We start from the raw sequence: 22,971 nt of genomic DNA, 5'->3' as shown, positions 1-22,971 counted from the left end.
AGAGAAGACGGACTGACGGAGACTGAGAGTCGTCATGGGCTCAGTTAACCCCGGTGGGCTACTCTTAAATGTAGGCTGAGACACTACTTCAGACTCTGCTTTCATCCCACCCCACTCTCTTCTTCCTGCAGCTCTGGTGTGCCTCATGTTCCCTCTCTCTCTCTCTCTGTCTCTCTCTCTCTCTCTCTCTTTCTCTCTTACTCACTTATTTTTACTGCCTTCCTTTAGCTCAATCTGTTTGGGAGTGGGCACAAAGCATTATCTCTCTTAATTGCTGCAGCCGGCCAAGGAAACGCACATGCACACAAACACATAAACTAATGCAGAATGCCTCCACACACACACACACACACACACACACACACACACACACACACACACACACACACACACACACACAATAGAGAGCAACAAAGAGAGAAAGCAAGAGAATTGAAAAGCAGAACAAAAGAGAAATCAAGGATAAAAGATCTGATGATATTTATAACTCAGAATTAGGACTCGGTATTGTTTTTATAAGGATTTTTCATATTAGTGCCAATACCTGAAGTTCATTACTGATATCAACTACTGCTTGATGGATTGAATACAAATATTCATGTCCCCCGTAGGAGATCTCTCAACGTCTCCTCTAGCGCCACCAGCAGGTCAACAGTTAAATGTGTACGATATTTTGGTTTATGTCCAAATATTTGCAAAACTAATGAAATTCCCATCAGCCCCAGCTGTAGCTTGTGCTTAGTGCTAATTAGCAAATGTTAGCATGCTAACACATGCTACATTAAAATGTGTTAGCATTTAGCTAGCACAGCCTAACAAAGCTGCTTATATGGCTGCAGACTCTGTCTTGTTTTTACATAAACACAAACAGTTTTGAAAGGATCATTTTATTTGTTATTTTTAAATAATTGTGGTGAACTTTGTACTGAGTAGAACATTTATATTGTAAAACGGAGACACTGTTGCTAAACTACCTGAAACATAGCACTAGCATAAATCCATCAGCTATAAGCTTATATTTGCTGTTATATTGCCGAGCCGATCTATCAGTCTCGCTCTACTTGACAGTTTTTAATACTCTGCTGTAGACAAACGGCTGTCGGTACCAAACAAGCACTGATGATGAATAAACACAGACCTTCTCTGACTGGATGCTAACAAATACACACATACAGTGTAATCAGGCCTAATGCTGAAATGATGAGTTAATCAATCAATTAGATGATCTGCAGAAAATTAAACGACAACAATTTTGTTAATCAAATGATAATTTAAGTCATGGGCTCAAAAATTAAAATATTTATTGCTTCCAGTGCTTCTCTTTGTTTTATATTAGTGTAAATAGAATATCTTTAGGTTAGGACATGTTATAGAATAGGAAAATAATCAGTTCATGATAGAAAGACTGATGTGATGCTAAAATAAACACCAATAAAGGATAAACTCTACACAAGTGAAATAAACAGATTAATATGTCAGACTGCTGATACACAAAAACACAAACTGTGCAACAGACCTAAGAAAAGAGTAATTATGTTACGACACACACACACACAGACCGCAAAAACATGCCAAGTTCTTACAAGCCAACACACCCTTAAAACAAACATTCCCATGCACAAACATGCTTTCTCCTCATAAACACACACTCTGCATGGTGGCTGACAGTCAGGATGCGGGAGGCTTTATCCTTGTTCATATACAGAATATATCCTGCTGTTCAGTCCCAGCACAGTGGGAGCAACGGTGAGGACTCAGACTAATCCCCCCATGATCAGATGAGATGAAGACAGCTAAAATGAAGCGCCGCAGGAGGGGGGGGGGCGGGGGCGAGGGGGTGGAGGGAGGGATGAAGGGAAGAGAGGGAGAGATGAGAATTGAGGAAAACAGATATGGGGTAAATGTGAGCGAGGAGATGGAAAGCTGGGTGAGTTTAGAGACAGAAAATAATGGCAAGAAAAGGAAGGTGGAGGAGATGGGAAGAAAAAAAAAAAACACACACAGTGCAATGTGAAAGTGCAAAGACCAAAGTAAAAGCTAAAGTAGAAGAAAAATATAGAGGCTGATTGCAGAGGAGAAGAAGAGTGAGGAGACAAGCAGACAGCACTCCGGCACTGCCCACCGTTGGCTCTCCACTACACAAGCACTCCCTGGACACCGACAATAATGCCTTCACTTCATAACGCTATCTCTGACACACACACACACACAAACACACACATACACACACATACTTCCCTGTGCATGTGTGTGTATGTACATGTGTGTATTTGTGTGTAAAGAGAAAAACATCAGCAGCTCACGAGCCATAATCTAAAGCAGACTAAACCCTTGTGCACATGTGCACCTCTACAATAAAGCTCAGCAAGGTTATAGATAATGGTCTGTTAGAACACACACACACACACACACACAGATGCATAAACAAACAAATGAAGCCCTACATGCATTTACTCATCAAATATAAAAACATACTGTACAATATTAATAAAAACACATTACATACATGTACACAAGTGCATGTAAAGACATCAAATACACACACAAGCACACACACACATACACCATATTGCTGGAGCTAAATGGAGACAGGGACACAACTGTGAGACAGCATGACAGCTGGCAGGGAGAACGGAAACATCACGGAAAAAAAAAAAAAAACACACACCGTCCACACAACAACCTCCTCCGATGAGTCAACTACATATTAACAACAGCAGGGCACCACACCGGTCACAAAGACTGCACGGAGACAGATTGTTGCCGTTTACCTTTTTGTGCGTCGGAACATGTTGCTAGCAGCGGAGGCTGTGTTGGCAGATGAACATGAGAGCAGCTGAGGCTCCACACACACACACACACACACACACACACACACACACACACAAATAAACACACACACACAGAGGCAGTCAAGAGGCAGCGATTACGCTCCACGCCGGCATGCCAGCCTCCTCTGGACAGTTAAACACATTCACAGACAGACACACACACACACACACGCACTCTGCGATGTCTTGCCGTGACTCTGTACATGTGAAGAGTGTGCGCGAAAGAGAGAGAGCGAGAGAGAGAGAGAGAAGGAACGATTGGGAAGAAATGTCAGCCGTGTCACAGACAGAGAAAACAAGAGAATTAAAGAGAGAGGAGAGAGAGAGAGAGAGGGGGGGGGGGGACAGAGAGAGGGAACAGGCTGCCGAGCATCCCTCTCAGAAGGAGAGAGGATTGTGGGGCTGCTCTCAAGGGTATCGTGCCAAGCCAGGAAGTGTAGAGCGACAGAGCGAGAGGGGGGGGGGGGTGAGGGCAGAGAGAGAGACAGAGAGGGAGAGAGAAAGGGAAAGGGGATGGGGGGGGGGGGGGTCAATGCAAACATACATATATATATATATAGTATGAATGAGAGAGAGAGAGAAAGCATGTGAGTGAGAATGTGAGAAACAGAGTGAAAGCTAGTCTGAGGTGAAGAAGAAGATGAAGGAGCAGCGAACTGAAGACTAATGTGAATGACAAGACAGAGGAAAGGAGAGACAGAGCGAGGCGGGGGAGGGGGGGGGGGAGGGGGGGCGAGGGGAGGGGGGGGGCAAGGGGAGGGGTTTGCATGTGTGAATGTGTATTATTCTGTGTGTTTTTGATTGATCTTCATTACACTGACACGAGGAGAGAGGGTGACATTAGTTTTTAAAAAGGTCATTAAAGGATAAATCTGCTGATCTTCAATATTTTTCTTATTGTCAACAAGATGAATTGATCCAGTAATGAATTGATCCTACTAACAAGTACTGTCTGTGTATTCCTCTATGTCGTAGATCTTGATTATAAAGTATGGAGATATTCTATGTTTTGTTTCTGAATTCTCTGAGCTGTCAGCTGTAGAGCCGCAACGATTAGTCGATTAATTGATTAGTTGATCGACAGAAAATTATTTTGATAATCGGTTAATTGTTTTGAAAAAATTTTTTTTGTTTTTGTTTTAATTGATAATGAAAATAATCCTTAGTGGCAGACCTTTCCCTCCAACCAAGGCTGAACCTTTTTGAAAAAAGGCTAAATAATCTCCTAAAGGCTGCTGGGTAATGTATTTTTTACGTTCATTTGTTGGGGACTTTTCAGCTACAGATTAATGCACATTTCATGCTCTAGTGAGTATTTATTACTATTTAATTGTTACTTATGTGCTTTAATAGTTTTAGACAACAGTGGAGGTCTATCTATCAGGCTTTGGCTACACAGATAATACTTGTTAGTGGGATCAGTTCGTTGTTCCTTTTGGTCTTTTCATGAAACAATGTATTAAGGGAAGTTTCTCTGAGAGCTCAGCTCCCTTTTTACAGGAACACTATGACCACACTCACACAGTTACACACCTAGAAAGTGCCAGGTCAACTGCAGTCAGACCTGCTGGCCACTGAGCATCAGCACTGGAGCAGATGGTGTTAAGGGTCTTGCTCAAGGGTACCTCAGTGGTGGTAATGAGGGAGAGGCAAGTGCTGTTTTTTCACTTTCCCCCGCCGGTCTGGGGATCGAATTGGCGCCCTCTAATCTTTATGCCACCGCTGCCTCATCCATTAAAAACACAACAATGAGCCACACTTTTGGACTGTGCTCCTTCATTATGATCAACATGGGCACTGTAATTTATTTTGAGTCAATCTCACATTCACCGTTCTGCTGTAACTGCAAAAAACCACAGTGTCCAGCTGTTTTGGGAAATAACTGAGCCTTAATAAAAATGAAATTATGCATTTGTGAGCCATTTTGAAAAATGTACTGTATGTCTTCAATGGATACACATGGGAGCTGAGTGCCACAAACAGGGTGGGGAAGTCTGAAAATACTGGGATACAAGCTAACATATTGTTGGTTTTGGTCGTTTCAGAGCGTTTGTTGACAATATGAAATATTAAGAATAAGGTCAGCCTTATTATTTAAAGAAACACAGCCACAATAGACACATATGTCTCTTTTTATCCACGTAAAATACCATATTGGATGAGCTCTGGCATCGTTCATTTGCCCTAGATATCACAGGAGCTGCTCTGCAATGCCCATCCAAGGGAGATGTCATTTCTCTGTGTGTGTATGTGTGTGTGTGTGTGTGTGTGCATGCATACTGTATGTGTACGCCCTCCCTCCTTCCCTTTGAAACAAATCCACCAAATGTTAAAGCTGACATGGGGTGACAGTTGCTCAGTAGTGCTGAGAGGAGTAATTCAATAATGGATGCTGTCTCTAAAGTAGGAGTCTGGATGGATAAAATATACATGGGAGAGAAGTGATGGGGGAGGGGAGGGGGGGGAGGAGTGGTGGTAATATCACTGAGACACGGTGGGGGGTCACAGACAGGGATGGGTGGCATGATATCATATAGAAGACGAGGTGAGTGTTTAGATCTTTCAGGCGTTCCTGAAGCTTATTGAACCTCTCAGGATATCAGTATTTTGTAACCTGGATGTCCTTCAGGTCACTTTATTCTGTTCCAAACGCCCAGTCATGATGCTGGAGTACAAGACTCCAGCTCCACCCGCAGGAGGATGTGTGCAGAAAAATCCGACACAGCAGCACAGGCAGAGAGGGAGGGGCGTGGGGGGGGCAGAGAGAGTTGACCGTGAGCCTCCAGTTCCAGTGTCTCCTTCATGTCATGCTGTGACATCTGCCACCCCGCCACATGGGTCAAAGGTCATGGGCAAAGCACACACACGATGACAGCAGCCAGGAACACACATGCATGCTGCACACAAGAGCACTTACACACACACACACACACAAAAATCCTCAATACGGAAGTAAATAGTGATTACACATGCATATCACAGGCATGTTTAAGTGAGCGTCTCTGCCAAGAAGATGTAAACAGAATACTGAGAAGACAATTACACACACAAATAAAAAATGAACTGAAGTAAAAATGAAGTAAAAACTGGGCTCTACACGGGGGAGTTAAAGCTACGCTTCTTATACAGAACATCCTGAATTGGCAGTTTACATGATGTGTGTGATTCACATTCTGCTCACACAGAAGCAAAGTGGTCGCGCTGAAAGCAGAGTAAAAAAAAAAAAGGCGAGTATGGCTGCACGTGGACTGCAGCAATTTCACAAAAATTTCAAGGATTTCTACACTCGGAATGATGACAGCGAAGTGTCAGCATTTTGTGGAAAATTACATCCCCCCTCTGCGTTCAAAGGTATTTTCAGACAGCGTTTTGAGCTGACATAAGACACTTTTCCAAATTCTGCCTGATTTCTGAAGTGCTTTTAACATCAGCAACATCAGCAACATCAGCAGCAGCAGCAGCAGCAGCAGCAGCAGCAGCAGCAGCAGCTACTACAGCTAAAGTTTTTCAAACTCAACTTTTAGTGCACATGAGAAAATCCTCAAAACTCATTTCAGTTAGCGAGTTTAAAGAGCTGTAACACAAAGACGCAGTGAGACAAACGCTGCAGACTAATGTCACTTCAGCGTTTGTATTGCACCTGTTTTGGATGATGAGATCCATGTAGGAGTAAATAAATCATTCTGCTTTGTTAAGTCATGTTTTCTTGGTGGATACAAAGTGAAAGAGAGAAAGGAGTGTGAGTAAACGAGTGATAGAAACAGTGTGCAGGGGAAAAGCAGAGTGGTGAGTTGAATTTCAGCACCATGGACAGAGACTTTCACCCCGTACGCGCTGCACCGTGAGCACTTTTGTTCCATTTATCACATTTTTACCTTCACATAATTGCCCAGTGTAACAGTTTTTACTTGCATGTACCGCAAGTGAAGAAATTTCAATCAGTTTTGTCAAACCTCTCAGGATCATTCAATCCCACTCACATTTAAATGGCACAGAAAACGACTCCAGAGACTTCTAATTCAGTCACTAAATGTGATCCGTCTCTGTGGAGAAGCCGACCGCATCTCCCCGACTCCTTCTTCTCTTTGAAGCTCATCGTGTTTTTTGTGCAGCCGCCGTAGAATGTTAATATCTGGCTTTAACGTTGACATTTTGAGGGAATTTTCTTTAATCGTTTCATTCAAGAGCACCGTCTGAGCCGGCATGAAGCACGAGAGCCGGTCTTTGTTTTACTTTCTGCTTTTTCCTCTTTAAAATAACACTTTCAAACAACTGGTGGTAATAACAGAAAATTAATTGGCAACTATACTGATGACCAATTATTCATCTAAGTAATTTCTCAAGCAAATATGTTTTATTTTATAGATAAAAAATGGATCCATAAATTAAATAAACGGATGATACTTTTAATTTATACACACTAGTGTGGAGCAGTGATTCTTAAAGGTTTTTATACCACCATACCCCATAACTCTATTAATGTTGGAAATATCTGAGGTCTCTAATCACCAACAAAGAGACTCATTAGTGGCTCCGTGTTCTTGTCGCTCTCCGTTGTCTTATGTCCTAATAAAACACATAAAACAGCAATAAAACACACAGTTGTTGACAATTTGCACAGACCATTTGATGGCTCCTGTTTTTTCCTTCCTCGACCTCCCTTTTCGCCTACCCAGAACCACGCAGGGCGTTGAGGTCACAGCGCGGCACTCCTGCTGCTGAACGTTCATTGCACAGCTCACTGGTGCAACAGATTGGGGCCGACAGAGAAGCTCTTAGAGTGAAAGAGCTCACGCAAGGCTGAAACATGCTGTGGGTCTGAAGACGAGGCTCCCACTGAAAAAATACCATTACCTTCCCCTTAACAAAGCTGGAACGATTCCAGTTCCTCTGAGTTTTGTTCTGTTTGGTCTTTTTATGTCTTTCAACTCACAAAACAGTCTGGAGGCCGTGCAGTGTAGAAAAACTGTACAAGGATTTTCGACTTTTCTTGTCTGGAATACACCTTTCATGAATTTGATAAGCAGTGTGCAGTAGTAATATCGCACACAGCCACACACAACACAGCAAACAGACTCAGCTGTAACTATTACCTGTAACTACGCACACACACACATGTGAAAACCAGTGAGTGTGTGCAGAAAGGATTACAGAGCAACAAACATGCACACGTGTCAACTTACCTGCTACTTTTTCGGGGCAGAGGTAGATCCTTCTGGGGAGAAAGAGAAAGCAAGAGAGAGAAGAACAGAAGAAACAAAGAGCAGATAGATTAGATCATTTAGTATCAAACATCATCACCGTCTGTTAATAAGCAGAGACATATGAACAGGATTCATACTGTACGTGTGCTAATGAATTATAAAGTAGCAGAACAATTCCTGTATTCTCTTTGTATGAAGTTCTGTAAACTGAAGCTGCAGCTCAGTTAAATAATGAAACAGATCAAACTAATTATATTCACATAATTACTGTCTAAATTAATGAAGAAGAGGGAATTTTATGAAGAAATTGCATAATTACATATTTTGTTATCATCTATTTTCTCTTGAATGTTTTTTAAAATCATGTTACTGGTGTTGTTTTCATACCTCACTGTAAAGCATGTTGTTATTAGTTTATGTGGAGACAGGACTTGTATAAATCAAATGAATCCAGGTCAAGCTTTACAGTAGACGGATTCAATCTCAGCTTTTGTTTGTAAGCAGCATAAATGTATTTCCTGAGTTATTACAGAGGAAAATTTAAGAACTAACACATTATTTTTCAAATGCCTGATGCAACAATATGCAAACCAAACAAAGACCAGCCTCGCAATAGCAATTATTTAACATTCCTGCTACAAAATAGCTTTTGCCTCCAACTTTTACAACCACTGCAACTGCCTGTAAAGTCATAAATGACTTCCTACAGTAGATGTAAACACATTCTAGGCCATCAGACCAGAAACATCTTCACCCCCCCCCCTCTCTCTCAACAATGAAACCTTCAAAGGAAGTGAAACAAGCTATTCCCTGATGGACGCAATGTTTAGGAAATACATGGCTGCGTTTCAAATAATAATCACATTTTTCTCTTAATACAATTTCTCTGGATGAGACTCAACTACGGACAGTTTTGTGATTTCGTTGTTAATGTGGTAACTGGGACACAGTATGAAAATTGAGACATCAGAGCTTCAGGAACCATCAGGTTGAGTGGAGCCAAAGTCAATTTTAAAAGTGTTGCTGCTATATTTATGACATTGGGACACAACAGCAAGGACTCTGATGTGATTAGGATCTACTGGGATGGAGCTTTATGGGGCTTGTTGCCCATCTATTCCCAATTTGATCTGTTTAACACTCGGCTTAGGTAAGATCAGGTTACCGTCAATTTCTATTGTCAGCCTGTCCTGGGCTGCTTATCAAGCAATTCTCTACAGTCCCGATGGCTCCGCTGTACAGATGTTATCATTTGTTTTTATCACTCAGGGACATCTTAATGACACACAGACATGTCAGTGAAATGAATGGAATCCAAGCGACTAACTACGTCAGGGTCAGAAGTTAGAAAACAAACACCGATGTGAGAGAAAAGGTAAGTGGGAAAATAAGAGATTGTAATTGGTTTTTGTGATTGTGTGCAGTCCTGAAGCGTTTCTCTCTCTCTCTCTCTCTCTCTCTCTCTCTCTCTCAGTCTATCTCTTTGTCTTTGTATAAGCAAACAAGCATTACAAAACCCAAACAAAGCCCAACTGATGAAACACGGCCTGACAGCCGGAGCTCTCGTCTCCAAACAATCTCAAAACAAGGGTGCTACCCAAACTCACCCGATTTACTTTCAGCACTGTGAGACATTAATACTTACACTTAATATAAAACTACAGGAACCCTACTGGGTCATAAAGAAGCTACCTGAGAGTTTCCATGAGACGACTGACACCACACTCATGTCTTGTGTTCAGTGTAGAGCTCAAGCTAGCAGTTGATTAGCTTAGCATAATGACTGGAAGCAGCAGGGGAACAGTCTAGTCTGACTATTAAAGTTCAAAATCCACCTAAGAGCACGTCTAAAGCTCACTAATCAACACGTTTTATCTTGTTTGTTTCATCTGTACAAAAACTGAAAAGTAAAAATTACAATTAGTGATTTTTGACAGTTGTTTGCTTTAACTTCCTCTTGTTGAACTGTAGCTTTTCTGTCCATCCAGCACCTCTGTGCTTCACTTACACTACATGTCTGTGTTTGTTTACTGATTAAACAAGCCAGATATAACATGTTAATTAGTGAGCCTTATTATTATTATTTACTTTGGACAGAGCCAGGCTAGATTTTACCCCTGTTTCCAGTCTTTATGCTAAGCTAAGCTAATCGTCTGCTGGTTGTAGCTTCATATTTCCCGTACAGACATGAGAGTGAAATCAATCTTCTCATTTAACTCTTGACAAGAAGGTGAATGAGCAGATTTCCCAAAATGTCAATCTATTCCTTTAATATGGAAAATTGAATAAACCTGTACGACGGCGGCCTTCTTCTCATTCCACTTTTTTTTTTCTCAATGGGAATGACATCACCCATCATAGTACGCTCTTTCTGGGACAGCTAATGAGTTGCATCATCAAGAGGAAGTGAGCTCGGCCAGGGTGAGTCAGAGACGGCCCTGCAGGAGTCTTACGTACGTACGTGTGAGTGTGTGTGTGTGTGTGTGAGAGTGTGTGTGTGTGTGGGTGGATATGGGGTGATAGGGGTGGCTAATGGATAAAACCCCCCACCTGCTCCCTCTCGCTGTCTGTCCAATAGGCAGTTAGTGTATGTCTTGTTGCCATGTTACTTATTCGCCTCAATTCAAGTGACCATGACAACCTGTCAAAGTTGTCAGTAATATCCACTTTGAAGGACCTTGAAGTATCTATTTGTAAATGTACATTTTCAGGTATCAGAGAAGAACATAAAGCCAGCGAGTGAATGATGGGAAACATGTAAATGCATCGATATCAGTATTATACCTTCAAGGATATTCATATAGGAAGGGACAGAGTGCAGTTAACAACATGCAGATTTACAGGCGGCATGTTCACCATACACAAACTCATTCATATTTCTTATTTATCGAGTATTACTGTCAAATATTTGCTGGTTCTAACTGGATTGCTGATATTCTCTGTTTTATATCATTGTTAGTTAAATATCTTTAAATAAGCAATCTGAAGAACTCATGATGAGCATCTTTAACAGTTTTATAGATTTACAGATTGATCTATTAATTAAAAAGAAATCAGATACATAAATCGATGATGAAAACAATAATTAGCTGCAGCACTGGAAAACATCCCGATGTTTATTTTTCCTTTGTTTCACTTCATTCAAATTGATCCGTCTCATCTTTGGATGACTTTTATACCTCAGAATGAAGCTATAATCAATAACCCAAACTATGTGATCACATTTAGAAACGACTTGTTAGGGTTGGCCACATCATCAACAGATAAGTCAGCTGATAGTTTGAATGAGGCTGAACCATAAACTGTAAGAAAAACACACAACATGACATGATAGAAATATAACAGTATCACAGGCCTGGATGATCCTTATTTACTATTGATCACAATTAAAAAAAAACACTTCCTGTCTACATGCGTCACACATGAAAACCAAACAGCCTTTACAACACTGCATCGATATCTGCCTGTAGGAAAATAGGTGGGAATAACAGAAAAGTGTGATTACACTCTATACACACACACACACACGCACACACACACACACACACACACACCACTTCACTTGTGCTGCTGAGGAGTATGTGAAAACCTGATCCCTCTCTAAGTTGTTCGGACTGATGTCTGGTTATGTGTATATATGCACAGATCAATAACTGGTAGGTCTGTGACGTAATGATTATCTCCTGATTCAATACTATCATGATACCTGGGTGCTGATTCGATATGTAATTCTTAAAGTATTGCATTTCCACAAGAACTGCGATTCGATATTTACGATTTATTGTGATTTTTGTTTACTTTTTTAACACTAGACCATCGGAAAAATTTGAATCATACCCTTCTAGAGACTGTGTGTATCATGAGTCATATTTCCAAAAACAACGCACATCACGTCAGTCTTTCTGTGTTTTATTTCAGCAGCATCATTTCTGTAAACCCCTCGGCTCTGTCTTAAAGCTATGCTAACGGAAAATCTGTCATTGGGAACGAGGTCATTACGAGGTCAGTAGGCCGATATAGAAGTCTTCTACCTGATAGTTAAATGAAGTACTGTTGTAATAAAGAGAAATAAAGTAATGTTATAGCAAAGTTAAATGAAGTTCTGTAAAGTACAGCAGAAGGTCAAAGGTCGAATGCCATTAGCGGAAAGTGAAACTGTTAGCGGTCAGCAGTGCTGTTAAACTATAAGCAGGAAACTGGTGACTTCCTGCCACCGTTTGAATAAAGTAACAGCTCTCCAGTTAGCTGTTGTTATATATTTATAGCTCAGTGTAAATACTGAATTAAATATTGATTCAGAAAAGAATTTCAATAGTTAAAAGGTAAACTACGCAGGATTTTTCTAAAAAACAATGTACAGACTCACAAAAATAATCCGTCTCAATCATCAGTTTTGAGCCACTAGAAGTGTGTCTGTATCTACAGAGACTCTGCCTGGATTTTATTATTCTTTTTCTCTGTTCAGGACGTTTCTGGGCATCAACTCTTGGGCGGTGGGTGTGTAGCCTCCAGCCGATAACGGGCATCTCAAAGAGGCATTAATGAAGTGGTTTTACAGACGTACTGTTCTGTAGACAGACTCACAGATGTCTGCACATACAATCAAACACCTCTTTGGCAAAATGAATCCATTATGAACAACCTCAAAGCTACAACTACAAATGATTCACACGCTGCTTCACTTTGTTGCAACAGGACCATTCAACTTTGTCTGCTTGACAAGTGCAGAAAAGGTGTCACATGTGTATTTTTTTTTTTTTTTTTTGGTTTATATTTACCCAAGGACAAAGCGAAGGCCAACTGGAAAGCAAAGAAAAGAAAAATGGTAATATGCTGCTGCTCTGGGCAGAGTCATGAGGCTTCTGTTCTGTTTCTGCTGCCAAGACTGACAGCAGATTGCGAGGCAAATGTCACGCAGCGTATTCTTCAGTTTAATACCAGCCTTCAAGTTTCACTTAAAAGCTATGAATTCAATGGTCATTACAAAGGCCTAAAATAATGTAATGGCTCAATGAAACATACGAAGCACAATCTTAACCTTTATTACCTTCCTGCAACTTTAAAAAGTGATATTTTTTCTTTCTTTGGGTGGTGTTTGGGGGATTGTGCTTAAGTTGGGCTCAAGCTATTGTGCTTTATAGGTGTCTGGCATGATAATTCAAGCCCAGTTAAAGTAGTTTAAATATCTGAAGCTATTCCCAAATATATTCTGGCCCAGATCTTCTGCTTTGATGTGCACTTTGCTCTCTCAGAACAAAACCTAGCCTTTCTAAATAATACTGACATCAGAGGGATGTGATGAGGCAGAACAAAGCAGTGGGCATGGCAGTGAGTGACAGGGATTGGCAAACTGTGCTGGTTCTTCTGGAGTGATCACACTCTTATCCCTTGTGCTTAGCATATTGGAAATGGGCATGCTGCCCAGAACAAAATATTGGAAAAATTACGCCGTGTGTGAGTGTGTATGTGTGTGTGTGAGAGTGGCGGACTCCATACTCCTACAACTGAGAGGGATGAGACACGCAGTATGACTTGTGTTTGTTTGTGTGTGTGTGTGTGTGTGTGTGTGTGTGTGTGAGCATATGGGTTAAGTGTTAGTATGCTCCACACACCTACAACTGCTCAGGATGGCACGATAAACTTCACTTAGTTGATATGAAAACGACTCATCTCGATGACACACACACGCTCAGAAAACACAGTTACAGCCAAATATAACAGGCTGAGTGGTGCCACGGATCAAAATGTTAATCATCATTGTGGTTAATCAAGTCTGTGTTTGTTCTGCAAAGTCCAATATCTTATTCAAATGTTTTAGTGGTGTTTTAATAAATGAGAGCTACTGTTGTTATGCACATTTCAGCATATGACCGGATTAATCTCAAAACCTTTGTTGCATGTCACACCTCCTCTCCCAATGTTTCATATCTGTTTTCACGGTCAACTGTCAAAAAAAGGGCAAAAAGACCCAAATATATAAGCTAAACAAAGCAAAAAACATATAACAATATAAGATCTGATAGTATTTCCAGTGTAATGACAATAAAAACACTGACACCAAACGCCATGCTCTAAATGTGGCATGTCAGAGAGAAAAGAGCGGAGAGAAACACGGACGAAAACAGCAGAAGTGGGGGCAGGTAAGGGATACTGAGGAAAAGAGACAAATGGAGAGAGATGGAGAAAAAGAAGACTCCATGACTTAAGACCAGCGGCAGGATGGATCGATCAGGATACTACTACTAGGGTGCAGTAGGTGACCACTGAAACATAAATCTATGTGCATGTGAGTGCACACATGTACACATATACACAATATGTCTCCACAGTCAAGTCCAGTAGGTGGACGTAATGCATATAAACGCTGTCTGCCCACCGCAAATACATGCAAAGACTAACATTCTAGTTAAACCTAAAACTGTACATCTGTTGAGTTGTGACTGGTTTGTGTTCATGGCATCAAGAATCTAAAACTGCTGGAAACATACAGTTTGCTTGGCGCCGTCTTTTTATGTTTATAGTCTTAAAATCATCCGTTTAAACCAAAATTTCAATTAGGCATAGTTTCTACCCATCTGTCTGTGTGATAACAATATTATACACTGATGCATTTAATGAGTTTGGCTGTTTTTGTCAAACAAATTCAGGAAAAGGCATTTTTTAATATAAAAAAACATGATTATACTCGTATGTTCATGTTGTTCTTCATGGACGGGTGTAACTAATAACTTAAGACATGACACTAACAGTCAGTTTATACTTGATCAGAACTAGCTTACAACGGAATAAAAAGTGTTTACAGTCGTTCCAGTTGGCTCACAGTGAAAAGTCGGTCATCATGGCGGGTCGGCGAGACGTGATACCGTTTTAATACGGGGATAATGGTGCACATTATCAGACGGTCTCTCCCGGAAGGTATTCATAGTGTTGTTGACAGAAATAGTTGTGTCAAGAATGAAGAAAAGAGATCTAGAGAGAGAAGTTCAAACCCTGGCTCCTGTCTCTCTACACAACTGGCCAATCACGTCATGAAGTGGGTGTGAATGTCAGGTTGTCAGCCGTACACATCTCCCCAAATCCAACATCGGATTAGGTGTACGTGTGAGAGATTTCCAAAGCTATTTGACCGTCTGACAAGCAGTCCTGATGGAGTATAGAGGATCCTTAAACTGAGGCAGCTGAATGGAATTCAGCCATCTTTTATTTTACCATTTATTCCTGTTCTCACTTATTATCACATGTTAACGTGTGTTTGGTGAAACAGGCCTGTTGGTTTCAATACCAAAGAATTTGAATGATATTCAACTAAATGTGCTTCAGTGTTCACCATCATAGACGACAATAAAGATACCCTCTGCACACATATGCTACACATGTACCCCCCCCTTCCTTTGTCTGTTTGGTGTGAAAGTAGATCCAGGCAGTAAAGGGATCCAGACATTGTAATAGCCACTTAAATGGGGTCTACTGTAGCCCACAGCTGTTGCCAGCCTTGACTCCTATGTTGCCCCCTCCTCCTCCTCCTCCTCCTCCTCCTCCTCCTCCTCCTCCTGGCCCCCAGTCCTTTCAGCCCGTCCTGCTGCTGGTGGTTGGTCTTCCTCCCCGAGGGCACACAGGGCTGTTAGGCCACCATTAGTCCTGCTAATGGGCCTGACAACTGCGCCACATCCTCAACATTTAGACCTCCTGCGTCTGAGATATGGATATCGACCACTTCAATGGGAACGGAGAGTAGGGGCAGGGGGTGGGAGTCGATTTGATATGTACATATAGGCATGAATGTGATGCGCACAGCACACACACACACACACACACACACACACACACACAGCAAGACAGAAACACACAAACCACAGTACAGTCCAGTAAATTAATGGCAACACACACATACTTTACACTCAGCATCTGACTAAAATCAAAAGAGCAGCTTGACTCACTAATGACTGTCTTGTAAGTGCATGTGTTTGTATATTTGGGGCTTCAAGGCTACGCTTTAAGTGTGTGTGTGTGTGTGTGTGTGTGTGTGTGTGTGTGTGTACGTGAACACATCCAGTAGATTCTAGTTGATAACGAAGTCCATCTTGGCTGAGTGTGGGTGTGTGCTTCTGTCTTGCTGGGTCTGTGTGTGTGTGTGTGTGTGTGTGTGTGTGTGAGTCTGTGTGTGTGTATTACATTCAAAACTTTAATGATCACATCAAATTGCCCCCCCCGCGAGGCTGTCCCTGCCCTCCATTTACACTGACGAGGTCGATATCCATACCTGATATTCAGCTACAATTAACTTCTGCAGAAACATTTCAATCATGAGAACTACTGAGCTCAGCAAATCGACTGTACGTCTGCTAAACATCCCTTTTGGAAAAAAAAAAAAAAACTACATATGTGATCTGAAAGTCTGATATGAACAATAATGAAAATAAAGTGTGAGAACACGACTCCTGACCTTTACGAAGCAGCTTCTTTAAAGACTAACTGAAAGAATTAGTCACTAAATTGCTTTAATCAAGCGATCATGGTAATTATTCTCTGCTTCAATTGCTGCTCAAATGTGAAGATTTGCTGCTTTTTACATGATTTTAAACGGAATATCTTTCAGTTATAGATTATTGATGGGATAAAATCAGATATCTGAAGATGTCAGAGGGCTCTCAGAACTTGTGATGGCCATGATGGCCAACTATTAGACGAATCAGTGAAAATAGTCATTAGTTGCAGCCCTCAAATATATATATCTATATAGATATATATATCTCCCAACAGCTATAGAGAGGCAACAATCATCACAGGCCTCTGTCTAAATGCCACTGAGACACTGATTAGGATAAATCTCCGACATACAGTTCAATAATAAGAGCAGAAGTAGCGGCGCTGGCAGTCGCTGCAGTACATAGTCTTGACTTCCTTATATAGAAATGCACCCACACTAACTCCATCAAAGACAGGTATTTATCATGACATCTTTAATTTAGTGTGTGCTTGAATCCACCGGGCTGTACAGCAGGAGTGTTGCACCTGTAGGAGTGGAGACTCGCAGCCTGGCAGAGTTATTGCCACGTTCCACCAGCTGAACAACATTTATACAGGAAATCTTCCAGTTTCACTTGTCTGTATTTTATAAATGATGAGCAGTCATCTACGGCATAATGTCTCAGCGCAATGTGCAGCAGAGTACTTTTATTGTAAATTAATACACGAGGAAGAAGAGAAGAACTGGCAGACAATGGCCCTGCTCACTAAGCTTTGCCTGCTTCACTCGAATAATTTCACGCAGGCAGCCACCACACGCAGGAAAACCTGGAGAGAAGCTTTTACCATTGCAGTCCTGTGTCTGTCATACTGTCTGAGATACAGGCTAAGTGACTAGCCTACTTCATGCAGATGTAATAGAATCAGTTACTCCCCCTACTCAGTCTTCTTTCAGTGCTCCAGGATCGACACATGGCTGGTTATTATAGATTTGTGGGCATATTTTTGTACAATAATCTAAAATTATTGTAAATCTAAAATTGTCAAAAGTAGTCACCCTCTATGCTTGTTGTTACTGCCTTTTCTAAATGTTACTCCAAGACTTTATTAGGACAACATGTCATGAAGACTTTGTTTAGCTGGGTGATTTGGGTGATGTACATTTTGTCTGCTGTCACAGATTTATACACCGCTAGCTATCTCTCGCTATCTATGGGCACCTGCAATGTTGTAAGTCAATGAGCTGAGCTGTTTTACGGTAATATTTAATTTATTATCTGTTTGTATCGATGTGGTTAGCCTAATTAGCATCCTGTATCCGGTTTCTCACTTAATGTTGCACAATATGTACTTCATAGAGACATATTTTGATGTTACAAGACAAAACTACACAGGAAGTGACACGAGATTTTCCATTTACACCCACTGCTGGTTGACATGCTGCTGTTTGGTCTTTTATTCAGGTCTAAAACTGTAACATACATCTTATGGTGATGGTTTGGTTTTGTGACATTTCATCCTACTTTGTATAAACTCCCACATAGACTTCCTTCCTGGTTTGAATATCTGTTTCAAAGTAGTGTGTTTGAAGAAGTGCATGTAAGTTTAATTATAAATACAATTGATAACACTGGCTATATTTCTTTACACACCTTATATACAGACGGGTGAAAAATTAAAGGAAAAATCAACATAAAGTGTCTTAGTAAGGTGTTAGGCCACCACGTGCTGCCAGAATAACATCAGTGGACATTGACATTGATTCTACAGTCTTTGAACTCTACTGGAGGGATGAACACCATCCTTCAAAAAGATATTCCCTCATTCATTGTTGTGATGATGATGGTGGAGAGCGTTGTCTAACACGTCGGTCCAAAATCTCCCATAGATGTTCAACTGGGTTGAGATCTGGTGACTGTGAAGGTCACAGCATATGATTCACATCATTTTCATACTCATCAAACCATTCAGTGACCCTTCATGACCTGTGAATTGGGGCATTGTCATCCTGGAGGAGACCCCTCCCATCAGGATAGAGATGTTTCATCATAGAATAAAGATGATCACTCAGAACAACTTGGTGTTGGTTTTTCAGTGACCCTTCCCTCTAAGAGGACAAGCGGACCCAAACCATGCCAGCAAAATGCCCCCCACAGGATAACAGAGCTACCAGATCCCCCCACTGTAGGGGTCCAGCATTCAGACCTGGACCCTTGGTGAACACCACATATGCACTCGTCTACTAGTCAAGACTGTGGTGACGGATGACTCATCTGACCATATCACTTTGTGACCAGCGCTTGTGGTTTTTACACCACTGAACTCTCAGATGTGCATTTATCTTTGTAATAAGAGGTTTATGGACTGCCACCCTACTATAATATCTCTCTGTGTAATTATTGACGTATGTTTCCTGTTGACACAGTCTGATCACGTCCTGTGTTGACATTCTCAGTCACCTGTGAAAGAGTTGCTCTTCTGTTTTTCCTTACATATCGCACTAATGCATCAAGCATCACAGTCATCAAATGTGCGCTGTCAACCACAGTTTCCGACCCTATTTACTGATGTCTTCCCCATAGATCTACATGCCGATGTCACTTCAGTCACCGTTCCTATTGAAACACCAGCTGAGCGGTCTTTGTGACTGAAGTTCCTGCCATCCATGTCAGAAATATGAAACCTCTTCAAAAGTCACTTAGATCTTTTCCTTTTGCCATCAACTGGACCTCATCATCATTTCTATACAGGCCACAGAGCATGACTGGATGCTAATTGCTTAACTGTACTATGCAGTGCACCAGAGTGGAAGCATCTGCATTTGTTATGTTTCTCAACTCATTTATTCATTTTTTTCCTTTTATTTCCCGTCTGTGTGTATGTAGACAAAGAACTAACATATATAAAGCTAAATCTCCAGTGAAAGAGTATTTATAAGAAAGCAAAAAAAAAAAAGAAAAAGCAATAAATAAAACCTTTGCACATATTCTGCTGTATTGAGAAAGGCAGCCTTGTGTAGGCTGTTAGTTACACAGCATCCAGTTATTTTCACTATGTTTTGCTTTTGATTTTAATTTGGAAACAACGGTTGAAAAAAAAAAAGTTCTCACCTGCAGCCTCCGTCTTCGGATGATCCCAGAGTCATCCATGGTTCACACCTGTTCACACCTGAGGGTCTCGTGGCTCCTGTGGTTTGCCGGTGACGGGAGCGAGAAGAACACCCACTCTCGCGTGGTTTTCAGCGAGCCCCGCACGGCTCGTTAAATTACCACCAAACCGTAGTGTCCGTAGTGTCCGCCGGCCGATTTTAACATGGTTTGACAGCGAAAAGCAGGAAATATCCGCTGGTTTTCTGAGGATTAAGTTGCGCTATCGTGACCACTGTGACAAATAACAGCATACAAGGACACTACTGGTGCTCCTTTCTTTGAGATATAAGCTTTATCTTCTCTCATAAACTCTAATGTCTAATGCAGCCAAAGCAGAAGAGGTGCCACTCCTGTGCTGGACCCCATGCTGGCCGGCTGACAGAGATTACAGAGCAGGCTGCTACCGCTGTGGTGGGAAGTGCTGAATAAGCGAGAGGCTGCACTGTGGGATCAGCGTGCTCTGCGTGAACTGTAGTCCAGCTGAGACCCAGACAAGAAACCCCCCGAACAGATTAGATACACTACACAAGTTTGCAGACATCTTCACCTGGAGACGCGCAGCACAGCACCAAAAACATCTTCAAACTGGAAGTAGTTTATTGCACGAGTAGCAGTGAGCAATCAAACTGTTGTCATCCTTTCAATAAATAATAATAATAATTAAAAAAAGCCTCGATCACAGTGACCCTCCGTCGATCTGCAGACCGTTTCACAGCAGCAGAAAAACCCCGCTACATGTTAGAGGAGTCCGCGGCGGACACACGCACAACACCGTGTGTGTGCTGGGAGAGCACCAGTGCATGCATGAACACGGAGTTCCCTGCATGCATACTGCACGTCAAACTACAAATCCCGATAATAAGACACATCCACGCGCTGTCAGAGCATCTGTGCATGGAGAAAAAAAAAAAAAGGCGAGATCAATGGAGATGTGTAGGATCCGTCCCTGTGCTGAGAGATGCACACATACACGCACACATCGGCAGTGAAACAGGGCTGATCGGCTCCTGTTTTCGTCTCCCGGCTAACACATTTGTCCGTTTTGCTTCCTCTCGCAGGTATGTTGTTGGTTCAGTCTCTTCCTCTCCGCTATAACGTTGCTTTTCTTGCGAGAATTGATCTGTGGTTGCCGTATGGGCTTCGCTCCATCCTCAGCTCCAACCTCCCACTTCCTACTACCGAGTGACGTTTAACCCCTCAGCGACCAGACGGCTCTGCAGCTGATGATGATCGTGGTTGTGAGAGTTGAGATAAGGGCTTTGTATTTCATCCCTTATTTGGTAAAACAAGGACGGAAGAGCTGGTAACCAATGACTTAATGGCTGAGAATATCCTTTCATCAATATACAGTCTATACTTTCACTGATACGACTTTAAATGCATTTAACAATCATTACAAACACTGCCAGGAACCCTTAAATCCTTCATTCCTGCAGCCTGTTTTGCGGGCACAAAACACTTGATGAGGTAAACAAAGTCATCTAAACATTTGGTGGGGAAAATATCTTAAAATATAAAGCAGCTACAAACATAACACTACAAATGTGTGTCTTATTAATAGCATGTGTCAGCTTTAAAAGTGGTCTGCCATCAGAACTATCGTGTGAGTTTTCAAGCCAACACGATCCTTAAAAAGTTCCAGGCTTCAAAAATCCTTGAATAAATATGACAATATAAACCCTGAGATGATTCACATTCGTCAACCATTCGATGCTACACATGCAGTGTTTATACTGAGGCAGCTATCCTTTAATAATGGATAGTATAAAGTATAATTCCAATCTCATTATTTAATCTATTAACTGTTTCTATTTTTAAGACATTTTACATCAAAACGTAGAACGTAAGCTCTGCCTGCTCCTTTAAAAGGCAGCTAAAGACATTAACCTGCATCCACCAGGACTGTGTTTTATGTATTTATTGTGTTTTTTAGTTTTGGCTCTGGTGGTCACTGCATCTATCTTTTCTCTCTTGAATGTTGTATCTTGTATGTTTTATGTAAAGCATTTTGTGACTTTATTGTTATTGACAAATACATTTTACTTACTTACTTATATGTGTTTTAATCAAACTGAGTTTAGTACTGTTGACAAAGATCTCTGTGCTCAGCTGGGATGATGTATCTCACCGTTACATTTATGTTGTTGACAGTTAGGAGTTAAATTAAGCAGGAAATGAAATGCATGTTGTATTGTTTTGTCCTTTGCATGCTAACTACAGAAAGATTCTTCAGTAAAACTAAAAACAATGACTTTCTTATGGAAGATGTTGAAATTGTGAAAACACTTGTGAGTATGTGCACACTTCCTGGTCTTCTACTAAATGTTTTGTATAAATAGCTTTTCTATTCTTTGTCTCTTCTGTGTGAACTATGTTTTTCCCCCAATGCTACATGCAGTATGTGGTTTGCAGCAATGAATGTCAGTCCCCAGAAGTTCTTATATTTATGTCATATTATTATGGGATGGACCATTTCAATTAAAAAAAAAAAACATGATTCATTCTTTCATATAGCGAGATAGAGGATTTTACTACCATTTAAAACAAACTACATCATTGACTTTCCTTCATAGTCTTGACACTTCCTGCTAACATGACATCACCAGAACGCACAAAGCAATAGTTCCCAGCTCAACACTTCAAAACCGAGCAACGTCTACTGTGACCCCTCGTCACAGGTTACGGCCTGTATGAGTGGTGATCAGTTATAGAAAAGACTGATTATTCCCTCTTGGATTGTGTCATATGAAGGATTTTTTAGAGGCCACAAGAGGTGAAAGTTCCCAGTATTTCACATAAGTGTTTTAAAAATAAACATGAATTCATTACTTGGTAATTTAGCTACAAACTAGATTTCCCTTTAGGGACAGTGAAGATAAAGAAGATGACAGATATTTTTTTTATCTTATCTTAATTTTCGAGTGATTCCTCAGATTTATCTTTAGGAAACACAAGTGCAGAAAGTTATTTAGTTACTTTAAATTAAGAGTCCTTTGCCTCGTGTAAACGGCGACTGAATTAACAGTCAACACAGCCTGCCGTCATGCTTCCGCTGCTATTCCAGTGAAAGATGGCATGAAGCGTGATGCATTATTCAACATTCACACCTGTCACACGCGGGATTCACTGCCACATAACATTTCACAGCTCCTCACCTTTTAGTTAGTTGCATCCCTGATCCAAATGTTAATGAATGAACACTGGCACAGAAACAAATTCCCATCATGGTGATTTTTAAAGAGAAAGATCCTCTGTGCTGTTGACAAATTAAGCAAAACTGTGTCTCTTGGTGGTTTGACAATATTCATATCAACTGAGACC

General features: G+C 41.1%; 1 protein-coding gene across 3 annotated transcripts in view; it reads right to left on the bottom strand.

Moving 5' to 3' along the window:
• The window catches only part of LOC122978675 (microtubule-associated serine/threonine-protein kinase 1-like), a 77,312-nt gene extending 55,913 nt beyond the window's left edge, over window positions 1-21,399 (bottom strand). The window contains exons 1-2 of one of the 3 annotated variants that reach the window (XM_044345638.1): window positions 19,612-21,399; window positions 8,015-8,046 (exon numbers count right to left, since the gene is read on the bottom strand). In XM_044345638.1, the coding sequence (XP_044201573.1) occupies window positions 8,015-8,046; window positions 19,612-19,650 (71 nt within the window). In that variant the 5' untranslated portion in view covers window positions 19,651-21,399. Of the gene's footprint in view, window positions 1-2,771; window positions 2,966-8,014; window positions 8,047-19,611 lie in introns of those variants that run through there. The other 2 variants (XM_044345639.1, XM_044345640.1) reach the window with 2 other exon arrangements.
• Between the last annotated feature and the right edge of the window lie 1,572 nt (window positions 21,400-22,971).

The sequence above is a fragment of the Thunnus albacares genome, chromosome 3, assembly GCF_914725855.1.
Source record: "Thunnus albacares chromosome 3, fThuAlb1.1, whole genome shotgun sequence".
NCBI lineage: Eukaryota > Metazoa > Chordata > Actinopteri > Scombriformes > Scombridae > Thunnus > Thunnus albacares.
This window is presented reverse-complemented; position numbering and strand designations above follow the sequence as displayed.